The 20,947-nt window shown below is 44.1% G+C and overlaps 1 protein-coding gene across 2 annotated transcripts in view; it reads right to left on the bottom strand.

The window, feature by feature from the left end:
- Positions 1 to 289: 289 nt before the first annotated feature.
- Positions 290 to 20,947, bottom strand: part of PLGRKT (plasminogen receptor with a C-terminal lysine) — a 44,485-nt gene continuing 23,827 nt past the window's right edge. The window contains exons 2-5 of one of the 2 annotated variants that reach the window (XM_059724755.1): positions 6,071 to 6,201; positions 4,575 to 4,684; positions 2,817 to 2,901; positions 458 to 546 (exon numbers count right to left, since the gene is read on the bottom strand). In XM_059724755.1, the coding sequence (XP_059580738.1) occupies positions 2,837 to 2,901; positions 4,575 to 4,684; positions 6,071 to 6,201 (306 nt within the window). In that variant the 3' untranslated portion in view covers positions 458 to 546; positions 2,817 to 2,836. Of the gene's footprint in view, positions 547 to 2,816; positions 2,902 to 4,574; positions 4,685 to 6,070; positions 6,202 to 20,947 lie in introns of both variants that reach the window. The other variant, XM_006268892.4, reaches the window with a different exon arrangement.

Below are 20,947 nucleotides of genomic sequence, written 5' to 3'. Positions count from 1 at the left end.
CTCAGGATTTTTTTTTTTTTTTTTTTTTTTTTTTTTACACAGATGTCTAAATACAGAGAGGTGATGACTTGTAGGTACCTAAATTCAGAAAATATGGAACACTGTTTATACCCATTTCTTAACCTCTTACTGTAGAGTGAAAGAGGTACTTTATTAGTGTATACATTTGACCGCATTAGTACTGAAAAGTAGAAATTCAATGTTTCATGTTAGGAGACTAACAAAAAGTGACTAATTACAGACATCTGCAAAAATACAGAAAACATAATAAAACCATTGCCTTAGAAAATACCCATTAAAGTAGTTTTATTTTATAAAAGCTGATTACATTCTCTGAAAATTTTAATAATCTGACATGTTAAATCAAACATGATTATAAACAAACAATTTTGTGCTTTGAATACTTGATTTGTTATAAATACTCCTATTTCTCGACAAAGAACTTGCTCTGAGCTCTTCTGGCTTTTTCCAGGCCTTCAAAAGTGATGGCTCCTTTTGGTAATTCTAGGAGAGCACTATCCGTGTCAAGTATTTTCTCTGCTTCACCTTAAATTAAAGAAGAAAAAAGAAAGATACGAGATGGAAGTGCATCTAATAACCCAGCATTGTAAAAGCAATAAAAAAGGTAAAAAACTGAATATGGTTAATCTTGTTTGAGGGAGATTAAAGAATATATTTGTTCAAATTAGTAACATACAAGGATGTTTCAGAAACTAACAGCAATTTTCAAATAAAACCAATTTTGTGTACAATGATCATTCACTGGGCCACAGCCCTTCTACAAATTCATAAGTGATGGGTTCAGTCTGGACCAGCCCACAATTTTTTGGGGCCCTCTGCACAAAAAAGTTTTGGGGTCCTCTGACGTGAAGAAGCTGGTGGTGGCAGTGGGGAGGGAGTGGCGAGCAGCCAAAAAAGCCGACGGGCCAGCCCTGAGTTTATTTAACAATGCCACCAGTGTTCTTTACTGCTAGCATAGATGATGCATGGTCAGCCTTCTGCCATTAGTTACTGAAACGCCACTTTCCATTTTAAGACCCTATTTTCAGCTACTTCTAACTCTGCCAAACCAATCCTATGGGCCAAATGATATACCACGTGTCTTCCTCCTAAAATTTCAGTTGAAATTTTCCAAACAAGAATTTCAACCAGGGACACAGAGCCAAAACCTTAGAAAGTACTGATGGCTTGGCAAGTAGACCATGAGTTGGGGGTGGAGTAAGAAACAGATATCAAGAGAGGTAAAAATAGGATTTGCTGGGCAAGGAGTCTGGAATGAAAAAACCAAGAAGTGAAGGCTGGGATTGACTGGGCAAAAATAATGGTCAGATATCTGAACAGAGATTAGACAGGAAGGGAATACAGAAAGGGTAACACTTAGCAATGGAATGGACAGAAGAGCCTATGCCCACTGCCCACAAACCCTTGAATGGATACCAAGATTCCTGCTTTACCATTCCCCTGTTGTCAGCAAATATCTGTGCAGTGCAGTGGCAAACTGTCTAATTTCTTTGTAGTGTAGGCCCTCTCTTGGCTCTAGTGGTGTCTTCCAGTACCACTAAGGAACTATCCAGATACCAGTATGATGCCTATGATTATTATTTTTTCCCAGTTTGTTTTTTTGAAAACCCAGGACATTGGATATAGCAGGGGTGTCCAACCTTTTTGAATGTGGGGCTGGATCATGAACTTTTTATCACCCAGTGGGCCAGCGAGCCATATTCAAAGACCTCACAGAAAGTGGTATCACATCAGGAAGTGATATCACATGACCTTTGACACCAACGAAGTTGCAGGAAGTGACAATGAAATGGGTCTGGAAATGTGGTTTAAAATCCAAAATAAAAACAATATAAAAAGCAACAAAGAAATAATACCAAACACTTGTGTGGTCATGCAGGAGACACAAGTTTCCCTACTGGCACAGGGGGACAGCAAAGTTAGGGCACACAAGCTTCTTTCTGAAAAGCATGCAGGGAGTCATGTGGCATTATGCTGAATCACCTTGGACTGCCCAGAATCAATGACTCAGTTCCCAAATACAGCTGGGGGCAAAAAGGAGGAAGCTTCTCGCACAAGTAGAAAGCAGGACTTATACTTGCCTCTCTCAAATGCAGCAAGACACTATAACTGCTCTGCCCACATTTTCCCCTTTGCAACCAAAAACGGCAGAGTCTCCCCTGTTAAAGGCAGGGACCCCCCCCCACACACACACACACAGGTGTTGGGAGCCCAGTCACCAGCCCGGCCCCAGGGGAGGTGCTGTCTTCCTGCCCCACCCCCGGCCCCAACCCAACCTGCGGTGTCCGGGCTGGGTAAGAGGCGGCAGAGGCAGACAATCAGGGCGAGCCCAGCCGCCACGCCGTCTCTGCAGGTCCACATTGCCGCGCCACGCCGGGTTGGAGGGAGCCGGAGCCAGGGCCGGGCAGCACCTCGGGGCACAGTGAGCGCAGGCTCCGCACAGCGCAGTCAAAGCTGACCGCCCGGTGGGAGGAGGCACCTGCCTGCGCCGCTCCATTTCTGCCTCTGCCAGCGACTCGGGGCCAGGCGGCCAGTCCGGGCTGCCTCTCGCCTGTGGGCGGGCAGTGGCAAGCCGCTCGGGCTGGGAAGCGGTGGCTTCCACACATGGTGTGGAGGACAGGAGGCGGAGGGCCGGGTCTGCACTCCTCTTCCCACACGCACCGTGTCGGCAACGTCAAGCTGACGCGGTGCGTGTGGGAACCTTGTCCCTTTCCCAGCCCTTCAGCAGCCATTAGGAAGCTGCTGAAGGGCTCAGGGAGGGACAAGGGGCGGGAACGAAAGTAAACCGTGTTTACCTTCGTTTCCTGTCGCAGCATCACGGGCCACAGAAAATGCCTTGGCAGGCCGCATGGTGGCCCACGGGCCGCATGTTGGACAAGCCTGGAATACAGGTATATTATAAAAACATTATTATGACTTAAAAGTCAATAACTGAGAACATTAAGAATTGACTGTACAACAATAATCTATTCACCCCATGAGTTTATACAATGTTACATTATTTAATTACTTGATCACATGCTGTTTTCTCTGTAGACAGAATGTCTCATTCACATTTTCATTTACTCTAGTTGTGGTCCAAATTAGGGGTGCACTAATAAAGATTTTCTTGGCTGATACTGATAGCTGATTATTAACCAGCCATATATACCTATCTGATAGCTGATTTACAGGCATGCAGCCAGGCAGTGTGGAGAGCATCACCCTGCAAATAAGCCTGTGGGGGAGGGAAGGGGTGGGGGGAACAGATTGAGGCCCCCACAGTAAGGGAGGGAGTGGTGCAGGGTCAGGAGTATGGGGGGGGGAGGGAGAAGGCACTCCCCACCAATGAGTACACCCCTGGGGAGGCATGGGGGGAGGGTCATATGCCCCCCTCTCTCCCCCCCCCCCCGGATTTGTGCACAGGGCAGAAGCAGACTGCCCACTGTGGGTTCGGGGCCAGTGTTCTATAAAAGCCCGTAGATACGTAGTAATTCCATGTTAATGGCAGGGTTTCAAGAGTGTGCAATAAACAAACTAACATGAGGTCACACATAAGACAATAAACAGAAAACAAAATAGCAAATAGCTGCTCATAACTGAACACTGTCCACACTTGAACTGAGGAAGGTAGGGGACCTATGGGGGGAAAAAAACAGCATGTGATCATATAATGAAATGCTATCAGAATACCAGACATACAAAGCGGAAGAATTAAGGCTGCATTTCTTCAGACTTGAGTTCTGGGCTCAACGATAATCATGTTCTTTTTAACATAGTTTATGCAGAATCAAATATGTACAATGCAATTTATAACTAACTGAGTGTTTTGCATTTGAAATTTTAGCTGAATATTTCCTTCAGATCTGTCCTTAGGAAGATAGTTATCTGAACTGATCATTTAACAGGTGTAAAGACCGCTTATCCTAAAAATCATTCTGGGATCTAGGTCTGAATAGCTCATAACTCGTTAGTAACTTTCGTTTTTGTGTAAAAAAACAAATTCCCCCCCCCCCGGCCAAACATATGCCATATTAATGCTAGCTGTGCACATTTCTTTCAACTTCTGATTGCGTTGTTACCGGGTATTTTTGTAGGAAACACAGGAGTCAGGATAATTAATATTGGAAAAGAGTAGCAGCCTCTCTCACACATGCATAGATTGTGATTGGTTCTGGAATTTTAAAACCAAAGAAAGATACAGCTCAATCAACCTGTGTCTACTTTTTAAAAAGTAGCCAATAAATACTCTTATTTTGATTCCCTAAAAATTAAGAACCTTAATTTTTACTTGAGGCAGCCTGAATTGGAAGTGTTAGTATCAAATACTCACAGCTGAGAAAAATGGAAGAGAAGGAAACTGATTTCTGACTTTGAGGGAGACAGAAATGGGAATAAAGAAATGAGCAAAAGGCAACTAGATTCAATGCCACTAACTGCCCATGAAGGCAAAAGGAGTCATATTCCCAGACTGTTCCCAAAAAATGGGGCTGGCATAGTCAATGCAGTCCTGAACAAAGATAGCCTGAAGGGTACAAGGCTTTGTTATATGCTTTACATTTCCACACACATACCTTTCATTCTTTGCAGAAGAGTCCCATATCCCATATCATACTGGTAGGCAAGTATAAAGCTTAAAGGAACTATTGGAAGTAAAAGTCCTGGCTTCTTCTTTTTCATTGCTCTGTTCATAAATAAGAATGAAAAAGAAATCTTCTTTTAGAAGTTTTTTAGGCTGCTAATGCTCTTACAAAAGAGCCATTTAGCTGGGCTACATATAGAATGAATTACATTTCATATACAATTTGAAGAATATTTCTTTTCAAAAAGTACATTCACTTTAAGACCTTCCAGGCTTCAGAGCAGCTGAAAGTGTTGCTAACTGGTTCAGCATGTATGTCAGTTAGGCCCCATTCCTCCTTCCCCCCACCCCCATGCTTGCTGCTGCCCAGGAGACCTGGGGTGTTCCCTACTCCTTGCACACATGGCAGGGAGGGAGAGGGGGAAGTGTGTGGGGGGATATCCCCACTTCTGCCCACCATCTTGCTGCTGCCAGGGAGACCTCAGGGGTCCTGGGAGATGACTTCTTAGTAGAGGCATCCAATTCCTTCAGTGGTGCTGCTGACCAGATGGAGCTCCCCAACTGGTCAGCAGCAGCAGCAGCACAAGCTGTTATGCCTTTTTTCCTCCTCCAAATAGCCTGCCCTATGCAGGCTGGTGCAATGTCTTCATCATGCAAGAAAAGCTATGCTGCAACTGGAATAATGCCTAGACCCACCCTCAGACTTTCAATGACAATTTTGATACTGAGATCAGGTAGAATTGAGTCAGGAGAGAGACTGGTCTAGGGTAACAGGGTTCAAATGCTGTTAGATAGGAGTCCTTAATTCTAACCCTAGCTCTGGAAATAATTCACTGCATAGTGCTGTGCGAGTCACTTCTCCTGTGGCTCCATCTCTTCCAATAAAACAGTGATAAATACTACTACTACCCATTTCAAAGCAGAACAGTGAGGGTTACGCTAACAGGCTATTCAATTCTTTGTTCTATCCAAATGCTAAAATTATTATAAGAATCCAGCTCTCTACCATGGAGATATATAGCAGGTTTTGTTCTACAGTTCTAACAATAATAAGACTTATTTTGATTATTAGAAGTCATCAAACATGACTCAAACATCTTCACTGCCAGTCATCTATTATAGCTGACTGTAAATGAGCTAGCGCAGGTCCTGGAAGTAGTTTAGCTGTGGCAGCAGTGAAATCTGCATGGGCTGACATACCCTGCTGGGAAGTACACAGACCTCTGTGCTGTACAGCTAGACTGCTTTCAGTACTCATGCTAGCTTAGGTACCTTGGTATTATGACAGTCTGCAGTGGTGTTGTCATAGCCTAGCCAAAGACACCCAGGAAAAGCTAGAAATGAAGATAGCACTTAATTAACCTCCAAACAGAAATAAACCCTTCACAAAGCAACTACATATAAACAATCAAGAGAAAGGACTCAGTATTGTGGAAACACCACTACAAAAGAATTGATATGAAATTTTCTGATAGATAATAAACTTACCCAGTGGTTAAACCGACAGCAGTTAGTCCAAAAAATAACCCAAAGTACTTGAGGAATTCCCGTGTCCAAGCAATCTGCATAGCCATTTGCCTCTCCCTCATTTGATTCTGCATCAGTATCTGTCTTTCCAGCTGACAGTGGAAAGAGAGAAAAGAGGAATTTAATTTAATTTAAATTATGAATTGATTTAAAGTTTAAATCAATCAGCGTTTGGTCTTTCATTCAGCGTTTGGTCTTCATCTCTTTCGAGGCAAGGGTGAGAGATACTTTAACAATAATTTGTATTATTAAAAAGGAAAGTTGTTACCAGTATAGCTAGGGTAAAGGACTGTTGCACTTAGAATATTCACTAAGAAATTATGTTTACTGCTAGTGAGGAAGGAAAAAAATGAAATAAAATTAAAACCAAGCAGTACGTAGAATACCTGCCCTGTGTTTTGGAAACCACCTAAAAGGTCCCAACTTCTCAGCTGCAGCCAGGATTCTGTAAAGGCTCCATGCTGGTCCCAGGCTAACCAGACATTAGAATAGTTCAGCTGCTGCTCCACTTTATGCGGGACAACTATGGCTACAGCCCACAGAGATATGCCATTAGGAGCTGGCAATGCCAGTTCTGTGCCCTCTTGGGGAATCTTAATTTTTCTACAAAGAACAAAGATTAGCAAATAATATTTAGCTTATAAAGACCAAAGAACCTACTAAAAGCAAAAATTACACTTTTCCAGCTGCTAAAGATACCAGTTACTATATACTCAAAACTATTTGAAAATTGTTTTGCACTAACATTAAAACAAACAAAGCAATAATTTATGTTTGTATCATGTTATGCACATCAGAGAAGAATGTGTAAGTTTTCTTACTTCAGTATGTTTACAAAAAACACACATAATATTGGCCTTTCATTAAACACTAGAAGTTATTGCACAGACACACTTATTAGATAAGAAGACAATATTTCTCAATACTGGGCACATCTACACATGCAATGAATGCTATAAAACTTTCTTACCGAGCAGTAAAACACCGTGCAGTAAGTCTTCCTGGGAAGCATGTCTACACGTGCTCCCTGTTGAGAGTAAATCTGCTCCCAATGGCAATAGGTCAGTACAGAGCTGCACCAACCCTACACTCTGGCCCCCTGCAGCTAGCCCAGGGGCTGGCAGGGAGCATAATGGCTGGTTTCCATGCACACGAGGTGAGGACAGCTCTGTTGGCCCCCATGCACATTGGGTGGGGTCCTGATGTGCAGGGGGCCAGGAGACAGCTGACATTGCAGAGCTCTCCTGACCCCAGCAGGCTCAGTGGGGCCTCCCCACGCAACCAGGGGCTGGCACAGAGCTGTCCTGCTACTGGGGCAGCTCCCAGCCAGCTCTGGGCTATGTAGGGATTTCTCCAAGCAGCCTGGGGCTGGCTGGGGTATGTCCCACTCCTGGGGCAGCCCCTAACCACCTCTGGGCTGCACAAGGACCCCATCTCAGCACTACGACTCCCAGCTCCTGGCAGAAGCCAGGAGATATGTAGTACCAGAAGCCAGGAAGTTCCTGGTCCCTTGTGGGCCCCTAGTGTTGGGGCTGACCAGAAGCAAATTTGTTTCTGAACAACATCTACACATGCACAATTGTGCAGTATCTGCTGTGCAGTTAGTTTACTACATGTATTTACAGGTAGTAGCTAACTGCACAGTAGACTAATTTACTGTGCAGTAAATGTGAGCATGTGTAGATGGCAATGCTTTACTGCGAAGTAGATTATTCTACTGCGCAGTAAAGCACCTCATGTAGACACACCTACTGTGTAGTTTATTAATTCTCTTTTCAGTACAGAATACTGTAAATATCAAAAAGTAAAAAGCCCTTTTGTCTATAACCAGATACACTCAGTTTTCCAATAACATGCAGATGGAAATCAAAGTATCACTAGGCAGCTAACAAATTAGGAATATTTTTCTTCCCATTATATTTGCAGTTGGTATAGAAGATTAGAATTCCTTATTTGCCATTTCAAACAGAATGCCTTCTGCAAAAAAAGAAAGCATTTCTAAGAACTTATAACAACAGCAAAAAAGAACAGACCTAAGAAAAAAAATAATAATTCCCATATTATACATCTTCAGAGCCAGATCTAGGATTTCAACACCACCACCACCTTGGGGGGTCAGGCAAGGTAGGAGACGTGTCCAGCATAGCAGGAGTTGCTGCAGCCTCTATCCCCACCAGGCACCCTCACCCCCACAGTGCTCAGCAGCACATCCCCTCCCCTCCTCCAGCAGGGCTTGCCCAAGGTTACCTTCTGGACATAGGAGGGGGGTGGGGAGCAGGACATGCTGAGCCAGGGGCAGTGGAAACCTCAGGGCAGCTCATGTCTTGTACCAGCAGAGGCTTTGCTGAGCAATTGCACAGGGTGCCAGGCCTGGCCAAAGATGGCTGTGAGCTGTTCCTTCTTCCAGCACCTGCTCCCTGCCCCCGGGGGGGGGGGGGGGGGGGTAGTCCTTGGCTGGCCTGCATCAAGCATTAGACAGGGGGACTGCCTGCTGCTGCCACCATCCCTGGCCTAGCCCAGCACTCTGTGCAGTTGCTCCCTGTAGCTAGAGTCTTCCGGCTAGAAGGGAAACCTAGGAGTGGGGGAGGTTGGGGGAGCCGAGTGCAGGGACCTGGTCACTGCCATCAAGTCCAACATTCTGTGCAGCTGCTCCCAGCAGCCCCTGGCTGCAGCATAACAAGAGTGACCCTGAGTCTTATGCAAATGAAGTTGTTTAATACCTTATAACAACTTTTAAAAAAAGTTTTCCACATGTTTAATCATCAACTGCTACTGATTTAGCCTGAACAATTTAAACTTAACTGACTACGTTTTCACACTGGGCTAAGGTTGATGTCTTATTTATAGACTGCTTAGGTACCTCATAGAATTAGTTTTTAGACAAAATAATAAGAAGGGCCATATATTATCAAATGCAATTGTACACAGTAGGAAAACAACATTCATCTTAGTCTCACAAAACTGCTTCATTTGAGTCTCTTCATCTGGATCTCTAATCTCCAAATATAGCTATTATAAATATCATCAATATTATAAATATGAGCAGCAACCACTAATTTCCTAACATGCATAATTTTCAGGTCACTTGAGTTTCAGAAGAGGTAATTATGTAGCATCTCATAAGACACTTAAGAAAATATCAAAATAATTATATTTAATTTAGACACCCAAGAGACATTGGCAAAGTCTAAGGTAAAAACAATACTGTTTGTTAATTAATCCCATTGTGGTTCTTAATATCCCAGATGTTTAGTAAATTGTTGAGGGCTGAAGTGACCAAGACAAAAATAATGATAGGCAATATCAATTTAATGACGTCTAGTTCCCTGCCATTTGCTTACGTGGATAGTTTCTACACAGGTGCAACAAGGACAATGGTGCTTTTTGTTTGCTTGCCTGAACTTGGCCCCTAAGATGCACAGTACCATAAATAACCTTTTAAAACAGAGGAAGGATATATGCTGTATGAATCTGTTAAAGCCCTGGATGAAACATAGACCTTTCTTAAAGTGAAGTTACTAGAAAAACAGCCGATTCAGATTGCAATAGTCAGACGCAAGCAAGTAGTGAATAAAGGTTATAGGCGCAAGTCTATAAGAATAAAACAGTTAGTACCTTAACACTACTAAAAATACACTTTGTACTTTGATAGTGCATTGTAAACCCATATGCTGAAAGAGGAAAACAATTATGGAATTACAGGCACAAAAGTCAGATTAACACATCTGTAAAAACTTGCTTTCAGAAGCCTAGTTACTTTAGGAATTACTTGCAGACACTGGTGAAAGCTGCAACTTACTATAAACCAAAACAACAACTTGGATCAAATATTTCAAGTCACCAAATTACACAGACATGTTCTTCATATTCCTCCCTAACTTAAGGAGAAAAGCTCTAACATACACCATTTGATTTACCACGTATTATTCCTCCACAAGTCTAATTCTCTGCATAGATTCTGCCCTCTAAATATACATTTACAAGTCTTTGACTTTGAACAATTTCTCCTAGACAAATTGTTATGATGGGCCAATGCTCAAGATATGTAGTAAAAATGTGATTACCATGTATTAATGCAATTAACCTTTAATTCAGTTTTTATGAGGCCATCCTTATCTTAAAGGGATCATAATATGCAAAATAGCATTAATAAGCCCCTTGAAGCTGCAGAACGCTTACAGGCATCAGTGTTTTGTGGGTGACTGATGGCCCAGGGTAGTTTGCTTTTGTGCTCGCATTGATGTCACTAGTACCAGCAGATATCACTTGTTTTATTATGCTGACTTATGTATGTGGCTGGTTCTACCCAATGCTCCAGTAAATGCAAGGTCTACAAAATGGATCTGGGGACTCACCTTTTAGAGCCAGCAATTTATTTGCTTTCCCAGGGATATCAAATTAGGCTATATAACACCTTTCAAGGCAGTTTAGACCATCACAGAATAAGGGAGAAACAACACTACCATCATTAGGCCTCATCAGAAAATCATAAGCAGGCAGAGGCTGTTAGCCATGTTACTCTGAAGTCAGGCAAAAGGCAAGGTGGGGATGCATCTCAGAGATCACGCTGTGGTTACCTGAAAGGAGGTTTCTAAAGGATGCTGATAAAGAAAAGCAAGTTTAAAGTAAAATTCTCCTAATGTTAACTGAATTCCTTATATTGGTTCAGTTTGATTTTACCGTATATAGGCAACACCTGAATAAGTTATGGGGGCCAGACTCTATGGTCCTTAACTCTGGCAAAAAAACCCAACAAAACAAACAAAAAATACTCAGTAAAATCAACAGAAACTTTAACTGAGAAAGGGTATCTGAGAGTAATGTGTGTACCCTTTGGACTAAAAAAAAATGAATGTGAAAATACAAGTTTGTATTTTCACATTCATTTCCATCTAAAGGGCCTTATTCAAAGCCCAGTGAAGTCAGACTCCTGTTGGATTCAGGACAGACTGGTTTACAGATCACAAGTTTTCAAAAAGAAAACACACACACTTTCACAAGTTTTCAAAACGAGAAAGTGTGTGTGTTTTCTTTTTGAAAACTTGTGATCTGTAAACCAGTCTGTCCTGAATCCAACCAGAAATTGTGAAATACAATATATATTTGACCAGATGTCATAGATATACAAACACACATACTAACAAAAGGAAATTTGCCATCTTCCAAGAGAAGCCATGTACATTTAAAGATACTGTTAACTTCCTAAGGCATAAAACACTTTTTTACATGCGTGTAAAAAAGTTAGTTTCTTTTAAATTGGAAAAGTTAGTCATTTTCACACATTTACTTGATGACTTCTAAAAACAGATTATTTCATTCTCACTGATATATATCACCTTACTTCAGAGTTCATAAAGGCTTTGCCTTTCATCAACAGCTATGAACAACATAACAAGAAAGATTTAAAATGCTTAATGAAAGCCAGCTGAACAGATGTCCACTATGAAAATGATTAAAAGGACTTGGAAACAGCAGCTGAAAAAGACAGAGACATTTGCCCAAATTTGTCTTTGATATAACTTCGTTAACTTCAATTACCATTTACCAGTAATGAATGCAGGCCATTACTCATTATTTTCTCAGTAAATATTATTTGCATTATGTAGCTCTGTATTAGGCAAAAGAACTAGTAAAATATATATCAGCACTGTATGCTCCACATTTTTGTACGCTAATATCTCTGAATGAGTCCAGTTTTGTGACAAACTATTCTAACTCCAGTTCTCACCATCATTTTTACAAACCACAAGTTTCAGTTTAGTTATTCCGTGAGCTTTTGCTATTCATGCACAGAAGGCATGCAACGGCAACATTATACAGCAGTAAGAAAGTCCTGCCTATGAGAGTAAAATGGAAGGGACAATCTATTAAGATCTAGAGCAGCCAAAGAAAGGAGTCTTACAGGACAAATTCAGGGTTATTTTGACTTCACTCTTCCCCCTAAAAGGGAAAACACAGGATAAGCAAAGCCAGAATTAACCCAGAAAGCATAGCTCCCTCAACAAATCTCAAAACATATTACTAAATGAACACAATACAACATACGATAAATTGATAAGGTGGGCCAGAGTGCAAGCTACTTGTCCAACCAAGGTCTAACAATTAGTCAGCATCAGAGTTGGAAGCCAGAGAATCTCAGTTCTTAATCCTAACTATTCTCAGCACCACCAAAATTCACAGCTTTTCTTAAAAAATAGTTTGACTGAATCAAGTAAAAAATACCTCCAAAAACCACTGACTATTAAAAATAGTGTTTTGGAAATGTATGTTATTTTAATCAAAGACAGAGGGATTTGTAAGTTCTTCCTACTTTAATGACTTCTATTGGAATTTTTTAGTGTAAAGGTATTTCACTGCATATTTTTCTGCTACATAAATGGCAAGGAACAAAACACAAACACATCCAATTTTCCCTTCTAGCAGTTCAGGCTCTTATGGATGCCTTCAATTAGCATCTCATAGCAAGCACAAAAAGGCAGCAGTAAGGGGGAAAAAAAGAAAGAGTCAGCATGGTTAATAATCAAGGTCTAGGATACTATTCAAGTTAAACAGATATTTGTCAGGAAATAAAAACCAAACCCTAGTGTAAAGCCAATCTGATGGCTTTCTATTCTACAGAGCCACTGCTGGCATAGTCCAGGAGTAAAGATACATTATAAACTGACAAAATGAGCTTTTCTATTGGCATAATTACAGCATCCACTGGAGTGACATGAGCCAACCACACAGCCACACTGTCAGCACAGCTGTGTACCAGACCCAGGATTCTTCACTGTGTTCCTTGGCCCCGGCAATTGTGAAGGTTTGTAAACTAGCCAGTGAGCATATACAGCTGCAAACAATTGTGCAGGACCTCGGAGGTGCTCTAGCAGTGGGGCCAACCATTTTGGCAATCATGCCAGAAGTTAGCCCCACAGCCCCGAACCCTTTTCTCTGCCTGATCTGCTGCACTGCTTTCTGTTCCCTCCTCTGTGATCCCTGCCCAGTCTCCTGCTCTGCCTTCTGCTTCCTTACATCATCTGCTGCCATACTGCTTGGCCTTCCCTAATCATTCATGCCTCTCTCACACAGGCTGCCCATGACACTTGTAGCACTCAAGTTGCAAGATGGGCACTTCTGCTCCATCTGATAGCCAAGGCTTTTATTTCAAAGGGCACTGCTTCTCCAATCAGCTCCCCAAAACTACTCAAGAGCACCAGGAGAGAGAAGTGGCAGCACTTTTTGAAATAAAAAGCTAAAAAAATATCAGAGTGGCTCTTTGTTAAACTTGGCAATCTTCTGAGCATTAAAGTATCCCCTCTTTTCGCTGCCCCCCCCCCAAATTTAGGTTTTACTGCATCTACACTGTCGATTTTGACACAGCTCTATTGGGTTTCCAGGTTTTTAGATGCACACAGTTAGCTGACAGAACCGTGCTGGCAAAATTTTGTAGCACAGATCAAGACCATAAATTTTGGTAGATAAAAATATCAGATGGAAATTAGAAAAAACAAAGAAGGAATCTGGAGAGAAAAAATAATCCAATCAACCAAAAACAGATTCTTTAATGTAGATCAGAGGCAGGAAGCCTGCAAGAGAACCAGTGAGTCTGCAGGACTCCCAGAGATTAAAAGGACAACAATTATCAATAGAGACATTACATGTTGAAGAAATAGCTACTATAGATCATGCTTTTATTACAAAATAAAAGAGGAGTTGCCGTCAGAGATAGAGGTTCAGAGTGCTGATGCTGAGACAAATCTCTCAAGCAACCAGTCATAAAAAGTTTCTATCAAAAGATTTCTGATGCAGCACCTTCTCCATAGAACAAGCTGGTGCGCAGCCTTTGGACAGAAAGAGAGAATCAGGCCAAAACTGGCTCAGTGACTAGTAAAGATATGCCAGTGGATTTTTTTTTTTTTTTTTAAGGATCTAATGCAGGGGTGGACAATTACTTCAGCTGGAGGGCCGCTTAATGAGTTTTGGTGAGCTGTTGAGAGCCGCATGGGTAGCCCTGCCCCTTGACAGGTGCCCTGCCCCCTGGTCACCATCTTGGGACCAGAAGTCCTGCCCCTGAACCCCTGACCTTTGCTACCAGACATCCCTCCCCTTGCTCCTGGGAGTACTCCTTTTGGGAGGGGAGGGTTGCCATGTTGGAACCAGAAAAAACAAAACACAAAAAACACAAATCATGTACTAAAAGTCAAACTCTACCATAACAATTTTTTTGTAATAAAATTAAAATATGTCATGATTTGTGTTTGCATAGTTCTGTAGAAATGATTGCATAATAACTCAAAGATAAAGTCTTACTCTTGTACAGAGAGAGAGTGTGGGTATAAGAGTATGTTGGGGGATGTCTATGTGGGGGTGTGTGTGGGGGCAAGGTAGGGGTGTATGGGAGGATGGAAAGGTGTGGGGACCCGCCACACATGCCTCCCCCCCTTCCCATGGTGCACAGCCCCTGGTGCTGGCAGCAGCGGTAACAGCAGGCAGCAGACACTTGGGGCACTTGTGGCCCACAGGTGCTGCCGTCTGGCTCCAGCTAGTGCTGCACGTGGGGGCAAGAAGCACAGCCAGGTCAACCTGCCTCTATTGCACAAGGTTCCTTGTGTCACACATGCAGCTCCCAGCATTTGCACGCACCCAAGGGAAGCTCTGCACAATGGAGCCAAATGCTTTCCCTGCTCCATGCTGTGCAGGTCCTGGGACTCTGCAGGGAAGCAGGGGGCAGGGCTTCCCTTCACTTCCAGGAGAGTCCCAGAACCTGAACAGCAAGGCGAAGGGAACACAGCTAGCTCCATCACACTGGGCTTCCCCCAGTTGCACCTGAGTGCCGGGAGCTGCACATGCACTGCAGGGAGCCCCACGCGATAGAGGCAGGTTGGCCTGGCTGTGTTCCTTGCTCCATGGGAGCAAGGAGCCATGCACCACCAGGAGGCAATATCTGTGTGGGCCATAACACCTGCTGCTGCCACCAGCAGCAGGGACCAGGAGCCATAGGGGTGGCCTGGAGGAAAGTGTGTGGGGACCCCCCCACCTCCCCTCACACTCACACCCTGCCCACCCAAGCTACACACTCCTGCTGCTCGCCAGGGGGTAGGCTCCACGCTCCTGCCAGCCATGCTCCCACCCCGCTGCAGCTCCCCCTCCCCCCACCACGTCCTTACATACTGCCTGGTGCGAGTGCTGCAGCAGGAAGATGGAGAGGAGCCGTTCGATGCCAGGGAAGCCAAGCAGGTCCCCCTGCAGCTGTAGCACTGGTAGCCACAGCCCTGCCCAGAACTGTGTGCCGACTGAGCTGGGCCCTTCCATCCACAAGGGTGGGAGCAAGGCGTGTGGGCAGGGTAGGGTACAATTAGTTGATGGGTGTCTTCTGTTCAGTAAGTAGTCTTATGCTTTATTTACAGTCTATTCCAACCCTGAAGTGAAGAGAGAATTATTAACATAGCTTCTCCAGTGCAGTCCTCACAAACACTAAGTCATCTTGATAAAACCTTCTGAAATGAAGGGATGGCATTATTTCCATTTTAAATGCCAAACTGAGGCAAAAGAAAGCTTAAGGTCAAAAGTTTCCACTAAAATGAGACGTGTAGAATTTGCTCTTTCCCTGTGTGCTTAGCATTACATAGTGTATGCAGCCTTTTAAACATCCATACACAGCTCCCATTGACTTCACCTAAATTTGTGAATGCTAAGCACTTCTGTAAATCACCCCCAAGCCTCTCAAGTTGGGAAGCCAGACAATGGTAAACACATAATTAGTTACTATTTGAAAGTTCTTGATTTAAGTAACTCAGCATCATACAAGAACATCACCCTCTATGGCAGAGGAAGCACAGGATGCAGTTCTTTAGAGTACTAGTCTACCATCACAACTACGAGACCCTCCTTCCTTTCCCTGTAGTCCCCAGTCTCATTCACTACACCTTCTAACTTCTGTCAACGAAGCAGATGTTTGACAGGCTTCAGCAGCTTTTAATACTTCCACTTAGTACTGTAATAAAGGAGGGGGGGGCGTGAGTGGGTTGACTGCCCAGCTGGGGAGGGGTGCAAGATGGAGCCACGAGTGGCTTGTTTGTGTGTGTGTGGGGGGGGGGGTGTGCACAGGGACTCCCAGTGATGTGTGCACTCCTGGGCAAGCATGGGGGGGGGGGAAGGGGCATATGCCCCCTGGATCTGTGTGTGGGGTGAGGGCAGGCTGTGGGCTTGCCCCAGGCGCTAAACTTCCTTGCTATGGTACTGCTTCTACTGCATAACCCAGGTTCATCCCCCAAACAAATCCATGCTGTGCAACGGACCAGGCAGCAGTCCTCTGGAAAAAATAATGGTGGATTATGTCATTAGAGACTGTGACATAATGCATGTGCATACAGAGGTAGGAGTAAGGTTGTCCTGGCAACCTTGCTAAATTCTAACATTTCAGGATTTAAGAGCATTTAACCTTGCAGTTTTAAATCTTCATAATCCTCTTTTAATGGAGTCCGTGGGTTATTTCCAAAGTTTCTTTAAAAAGGTAAAAATCAAAAAAGAAACTCCATCATGCAACCTCATTTTGAAACTAATGGTCCCTCAGCAGGGTTGAGACCTTTTGATCAGCCCCACAGACCTCAGCCACCTGACAGTTTGTGCTCCCCCTTCCTCCTCTTCCAGTAGTTCCATCACATTCTGCTCCACCCCCAGTTCCAGTCAGACAAGATTTGTTTTCTTTTCCCTGGTCTGGCTTTCACCTTATCAGCTTGACCAAGATGTAAATTGTAGATCTTGGCCCCGAAGTGAGGCTAGGAAGAAAGGATTAGTATTGTATGGCCAGACATCTTTCTTCCATGAGGACTGGGATTGCTGCAACACTGGTTTCTATTTCTAACGATGTCAGAGTTAGAGCAATGCAAATTAAAAAAAAACAAAACAAAAAACGGTATGCACAGGCAAGTCCTTAGTTGACTGTGTTATGAACTTCTCCTAAAATCATATTGGCCCTTATGTTCCTTCAGCAAAAAAGAGAAGAGGACTCAGAAACATACAAGGTCCCCCCTTCCATCTTTATTTCTCTAATTCACTTCTACAATCTAAATTATGTCCTAAGTATATAGTATTACATTTTACCATCTAGCTGTTTTCAGGAAATAACTTACAGAACTGCAAAGTGCTGAAAAGATCTCCACTAGAAACAGCTTTATCTCCACTGAAAAAGGTCTTCCTTGCACAGTTGAACTACTTTCCGTAAAGAGGTAATTTAAGTTAAGCTTGAATTAGTTTTTTTAGGTCACATTTCTACAAAACAAAATTATAGCACCAATTCTGCTCTCTCTGCATTTTTTTCAGAGCGACTTAATTGAAATCACTGCACTTATTCCTAGTATAACACGCAAGTAACCCCAGAATCACAATGAATAACAACAGCTAATGGAAAATAATTCTGTCCCATGCATACAACTATGAAATATCTGAGAAAAACCACCACCTTTGTAAATGGCTGTACTCACATATACAAAGGAGCCACGCACATAATCAGCATACCGTCACCTTGGAAAATTCCATAAAGACAGTGAAACTGCTGATTGTTGGAACAAGAAGATAAATATTTAAATCACTTACTAAAAATTAATAGTAAAACCTTGAGTCAAGTTTTTCAGATGATGGCATCTTTCATTTTGAAAACAGCAACTTGGAAATTAAAAACAAATATTAATAGCAAATAAAATTGAACACTTCATAACACTTCCAAAGGACCCAAGTAAAGTGACTTTTTCCACTGGCATATTGATTTGCATAGCAGCTAGTACTCTGGATGAGGGAAAGAACCTCTATCCAAGCCAACCATTTGAAGGTTGAAACATGCCAGCTGTTTACTGTAAAGAGGAAATCAAATCTGACAAAATGAAACATGACAGATGGGGGAGGAACGGGGGTGGAGGGGGAAAAGGTCAGTGCCTGTGAAACTGATAATGTTAATAAGTTAGGAAGTGGTAACCATCCTTATCATTGCCATCGATTATTCCTCAGTCTGTCAGTGATGTCAAATCACTGTTTGTACCTATATTTTATTGATTAAAATCTTGTGGGAGGAAATTCTCACCTGTAGTAAAATTTAATTAACTCTGACAACTTACAAAGAATACATGGTTGTCCGCTGGTTGACCGGCTTCAATAACACTGGTAGTAAGGCTAGAAGTTACCAAAAATTCAGAATGAGTCTTTTCTACTGTAGTGCTCGAATATTTATTTGGTATGGGAAAGAACAAAGCTCGCTGGCTTTGTGCAAAGCTTGTACTCCACATTTATAGACAGCCTAAAAGCAATATTTGTCAAAGGCATTTGAGCCTTATGTGAACCATTTTTGGGAGCAGCAAGGGAGCAAAGGAGGCGGCAAAAATATACACAAAGGACTGCTAGTCCCTAGAAGCAGCAGAAGGCAAGAGTCAAAGCAAAATGCACCCTCAGCTTGTGCAAGTTCTTCTGTACAAATACAGGCTTGTTGCAGTTCTGAATGTCACAAAGTCCTTCTGGGACAGCAGTCACCATATGCTTCAAGTTTTATTTTCAACCTGATGATATTTCTGCAAGAAAAACCATTTCATGCCATTTCCCCCAGATGAACAGGTAACGCACAGGGATGACTGGAGGGCAGCCAATGCTGTACTGATGCAGAAGCACCAACAATTTATCAGGGGAGGCAGTAGAAAAAGATAACAGCCTTATCAAGATGTGTTCAGGCAGACAAAGATCGATTAGACTCCCTTCACAAGAAATTAGTGGTGAAACACACACAGACATCTACAGTTCAAGTTCCCTTTTTAGTAGAAACTTTAAACTTTTAAAACGTGAAGATCTAGTTAGGCATTATCTCTATGCTCCCTTCAAAAAGGATTAATTCAGTTCTGTCAGGGGGATAACTCCACTGCACCTGTTCTTAAGTCAGTGTAAGGCAAACTGAGATGGAGGCCTAACTTTAATTTATGTATACTGCGTATGATTTACATTAGCATCACCCCAATTGCCCACATGAACTTTGCACGTGTACATCCCCAAATGCATGCAGAAATCCCAAATTGTGCCCTTTCATCTACAAGAGACTGGGGGGAAAAATAGAAATGCAGAAGTAAAGGGTGCTGGACATGGGGATTGAACCCAGTGTCTTTGGATTGGCAGCCCAATACTCTACCACACCACATTTCACACACAATTTTTTAAAAGTGCTGGGCCTTGTTGACTTTCTGAAGACACAGAGGAAGTTTGCAGCAGGGCAGGGAATAGAGCAGGGGTGGGCAAAATACAGCCTGCGGGCCAGATCAGGCCCACAAGGCCATTCTATCTGGCCTGCGGGGGCCCTAAAAAAATTTAGAAAATTAATATTTCTCTGCCCTTGGTTCCTGTAAAAAAATGACAGGAACCAAGGGCAGTAAGACCCAAGGGAAGCCCAGTGGGCTCCAATAACAGTGGGGCCCACCCAGCCCCGACCTCCCAGCTGGATGCCCCAGCTGCGGTTTCTGGGCTGGGAGCATGTGGCTGCCTCAGTGCGGGAAGCTCAGGTAAGTGGGGGCGGGGGAGGAGGAGAGCCTCCCACCCCACCTATGCCCAGTGCCCCGCGCTGCAGCTGCTTGCAGCCTGCTCTGGACAGCCTCACGCAGGCTGCGACCGCCTGCAGCGTGGGGTACTGGGAGTAGGGCAGGGAAGGGGCCGCTCTCCCCCTGCACTCATCTTTTCCCTGGGCTCCTTCCCTGCACAGAGAAAAGCGGCCCCTCACCCACCCCATAGCCAGCGCCCCACATTGCAGGTGCTTGCAGCCTGCGTGGGACTGTCCAGAGCAGGCACAGGAAGCCCCAGGCAGGCTGCGAGAGGCTGCAGCACAGGGTGCCAGGCATGGGGCGGGGAGGGGCTGCTTTCTCTCCCCCTGCACTCAGCACCACCTTGTAACCCATCCCCACTGCCAGGCTGGCAGTGGGGCGGGTTACAAGCTGGTGCTGAGCGCGGGGAAAAGTGGCCCTTCACCCACCCCATGGCCAGCACCCTGTGCTGCAGCCACTTGCAGCCTGTCTGGGGCTTCCTGTGCCTGCTCCAGACAGCCCCATGTGGGCTGTGAGCGCCTGCAGCACAGGGCACTGGCCATGGGGCAAGTGAGGGGCCACTCTTCCCCAAGCTCAGCACCAGCTTCTTCCCTGCTGGCGAGAAGGGGGTCGGGGCTGTGCGCTGCCCCTGATCTGTACTGCGGGGTCTGGGGGGCACTGGGTGCGAGTGGGTGGGGAGCCAGTGGGAGCACAGGGCCAGCACTGGTGTCCCAGGGCCAGTGCTGGTGGGGCCCAGAGCAGGGTGGCAGGAGCGCAGGGTCCCAGCTGGCAGGGGCTCTATGGCTCCAGGCCAGCTCCCCCCTCCCTGCTAGTGCAGCCCAGCCCAGCTCCACAGATCCCTGCCAGCCTGTGCCCTACTCTGGGCCCCACCGGTGCTGGCCCTGGAACATTGGTACGTTACTCCCAAGATGGTGACCAAGGGGCGGGGCATCTGTCAAGGGGTGGGGCACATGTCAAGGGGTGGGGGCTACCCATGCAGTCCTTGACAGCCTGCCAAAATGGGTAAGAGGCCCTCGGCTCAAAATAATTGCCCACCCCTGTAATAGAGCCTAGATGTATAAAATAAGTTATTATGAACTGTTTGTAAACAATAACTTTAAGGGAACAAATGGAAAACATCAAGAGCCATCCACTTCTGCAAAGAAACTGGAAAGAAATAAAAACAACGAACAGGATTACAACCTGCCACAGAACTTAACTGCAACACTGACAGTTTAGCAGCAGAAACTGGGATTCCAGACCAACTAATAATAATAATAATAATAAAAACCCAAATAGACAAACAGGTGTA

Source organism: Alligator mississippiensis, chromosome 3 (assembly GCF_030867095.1).
Source record: "Alligator mississippiensis isolate rAllMis1 chromosome 3, rAllMis1, whole genome shotgun sequence".
In the NCBI taxonomy this organism is placed as follows: domain Eukaryota; kingdom Metazoa; phylum Chordata; order Crocodylia; family Alligatoridae; genus Alligator; species Alligator mississippiensis.
The sequence above is the reverse complement of the archived record's forward strand: the minus strand, read 5'-3'. Positions and strand labels throughout refer to the sequence as shown.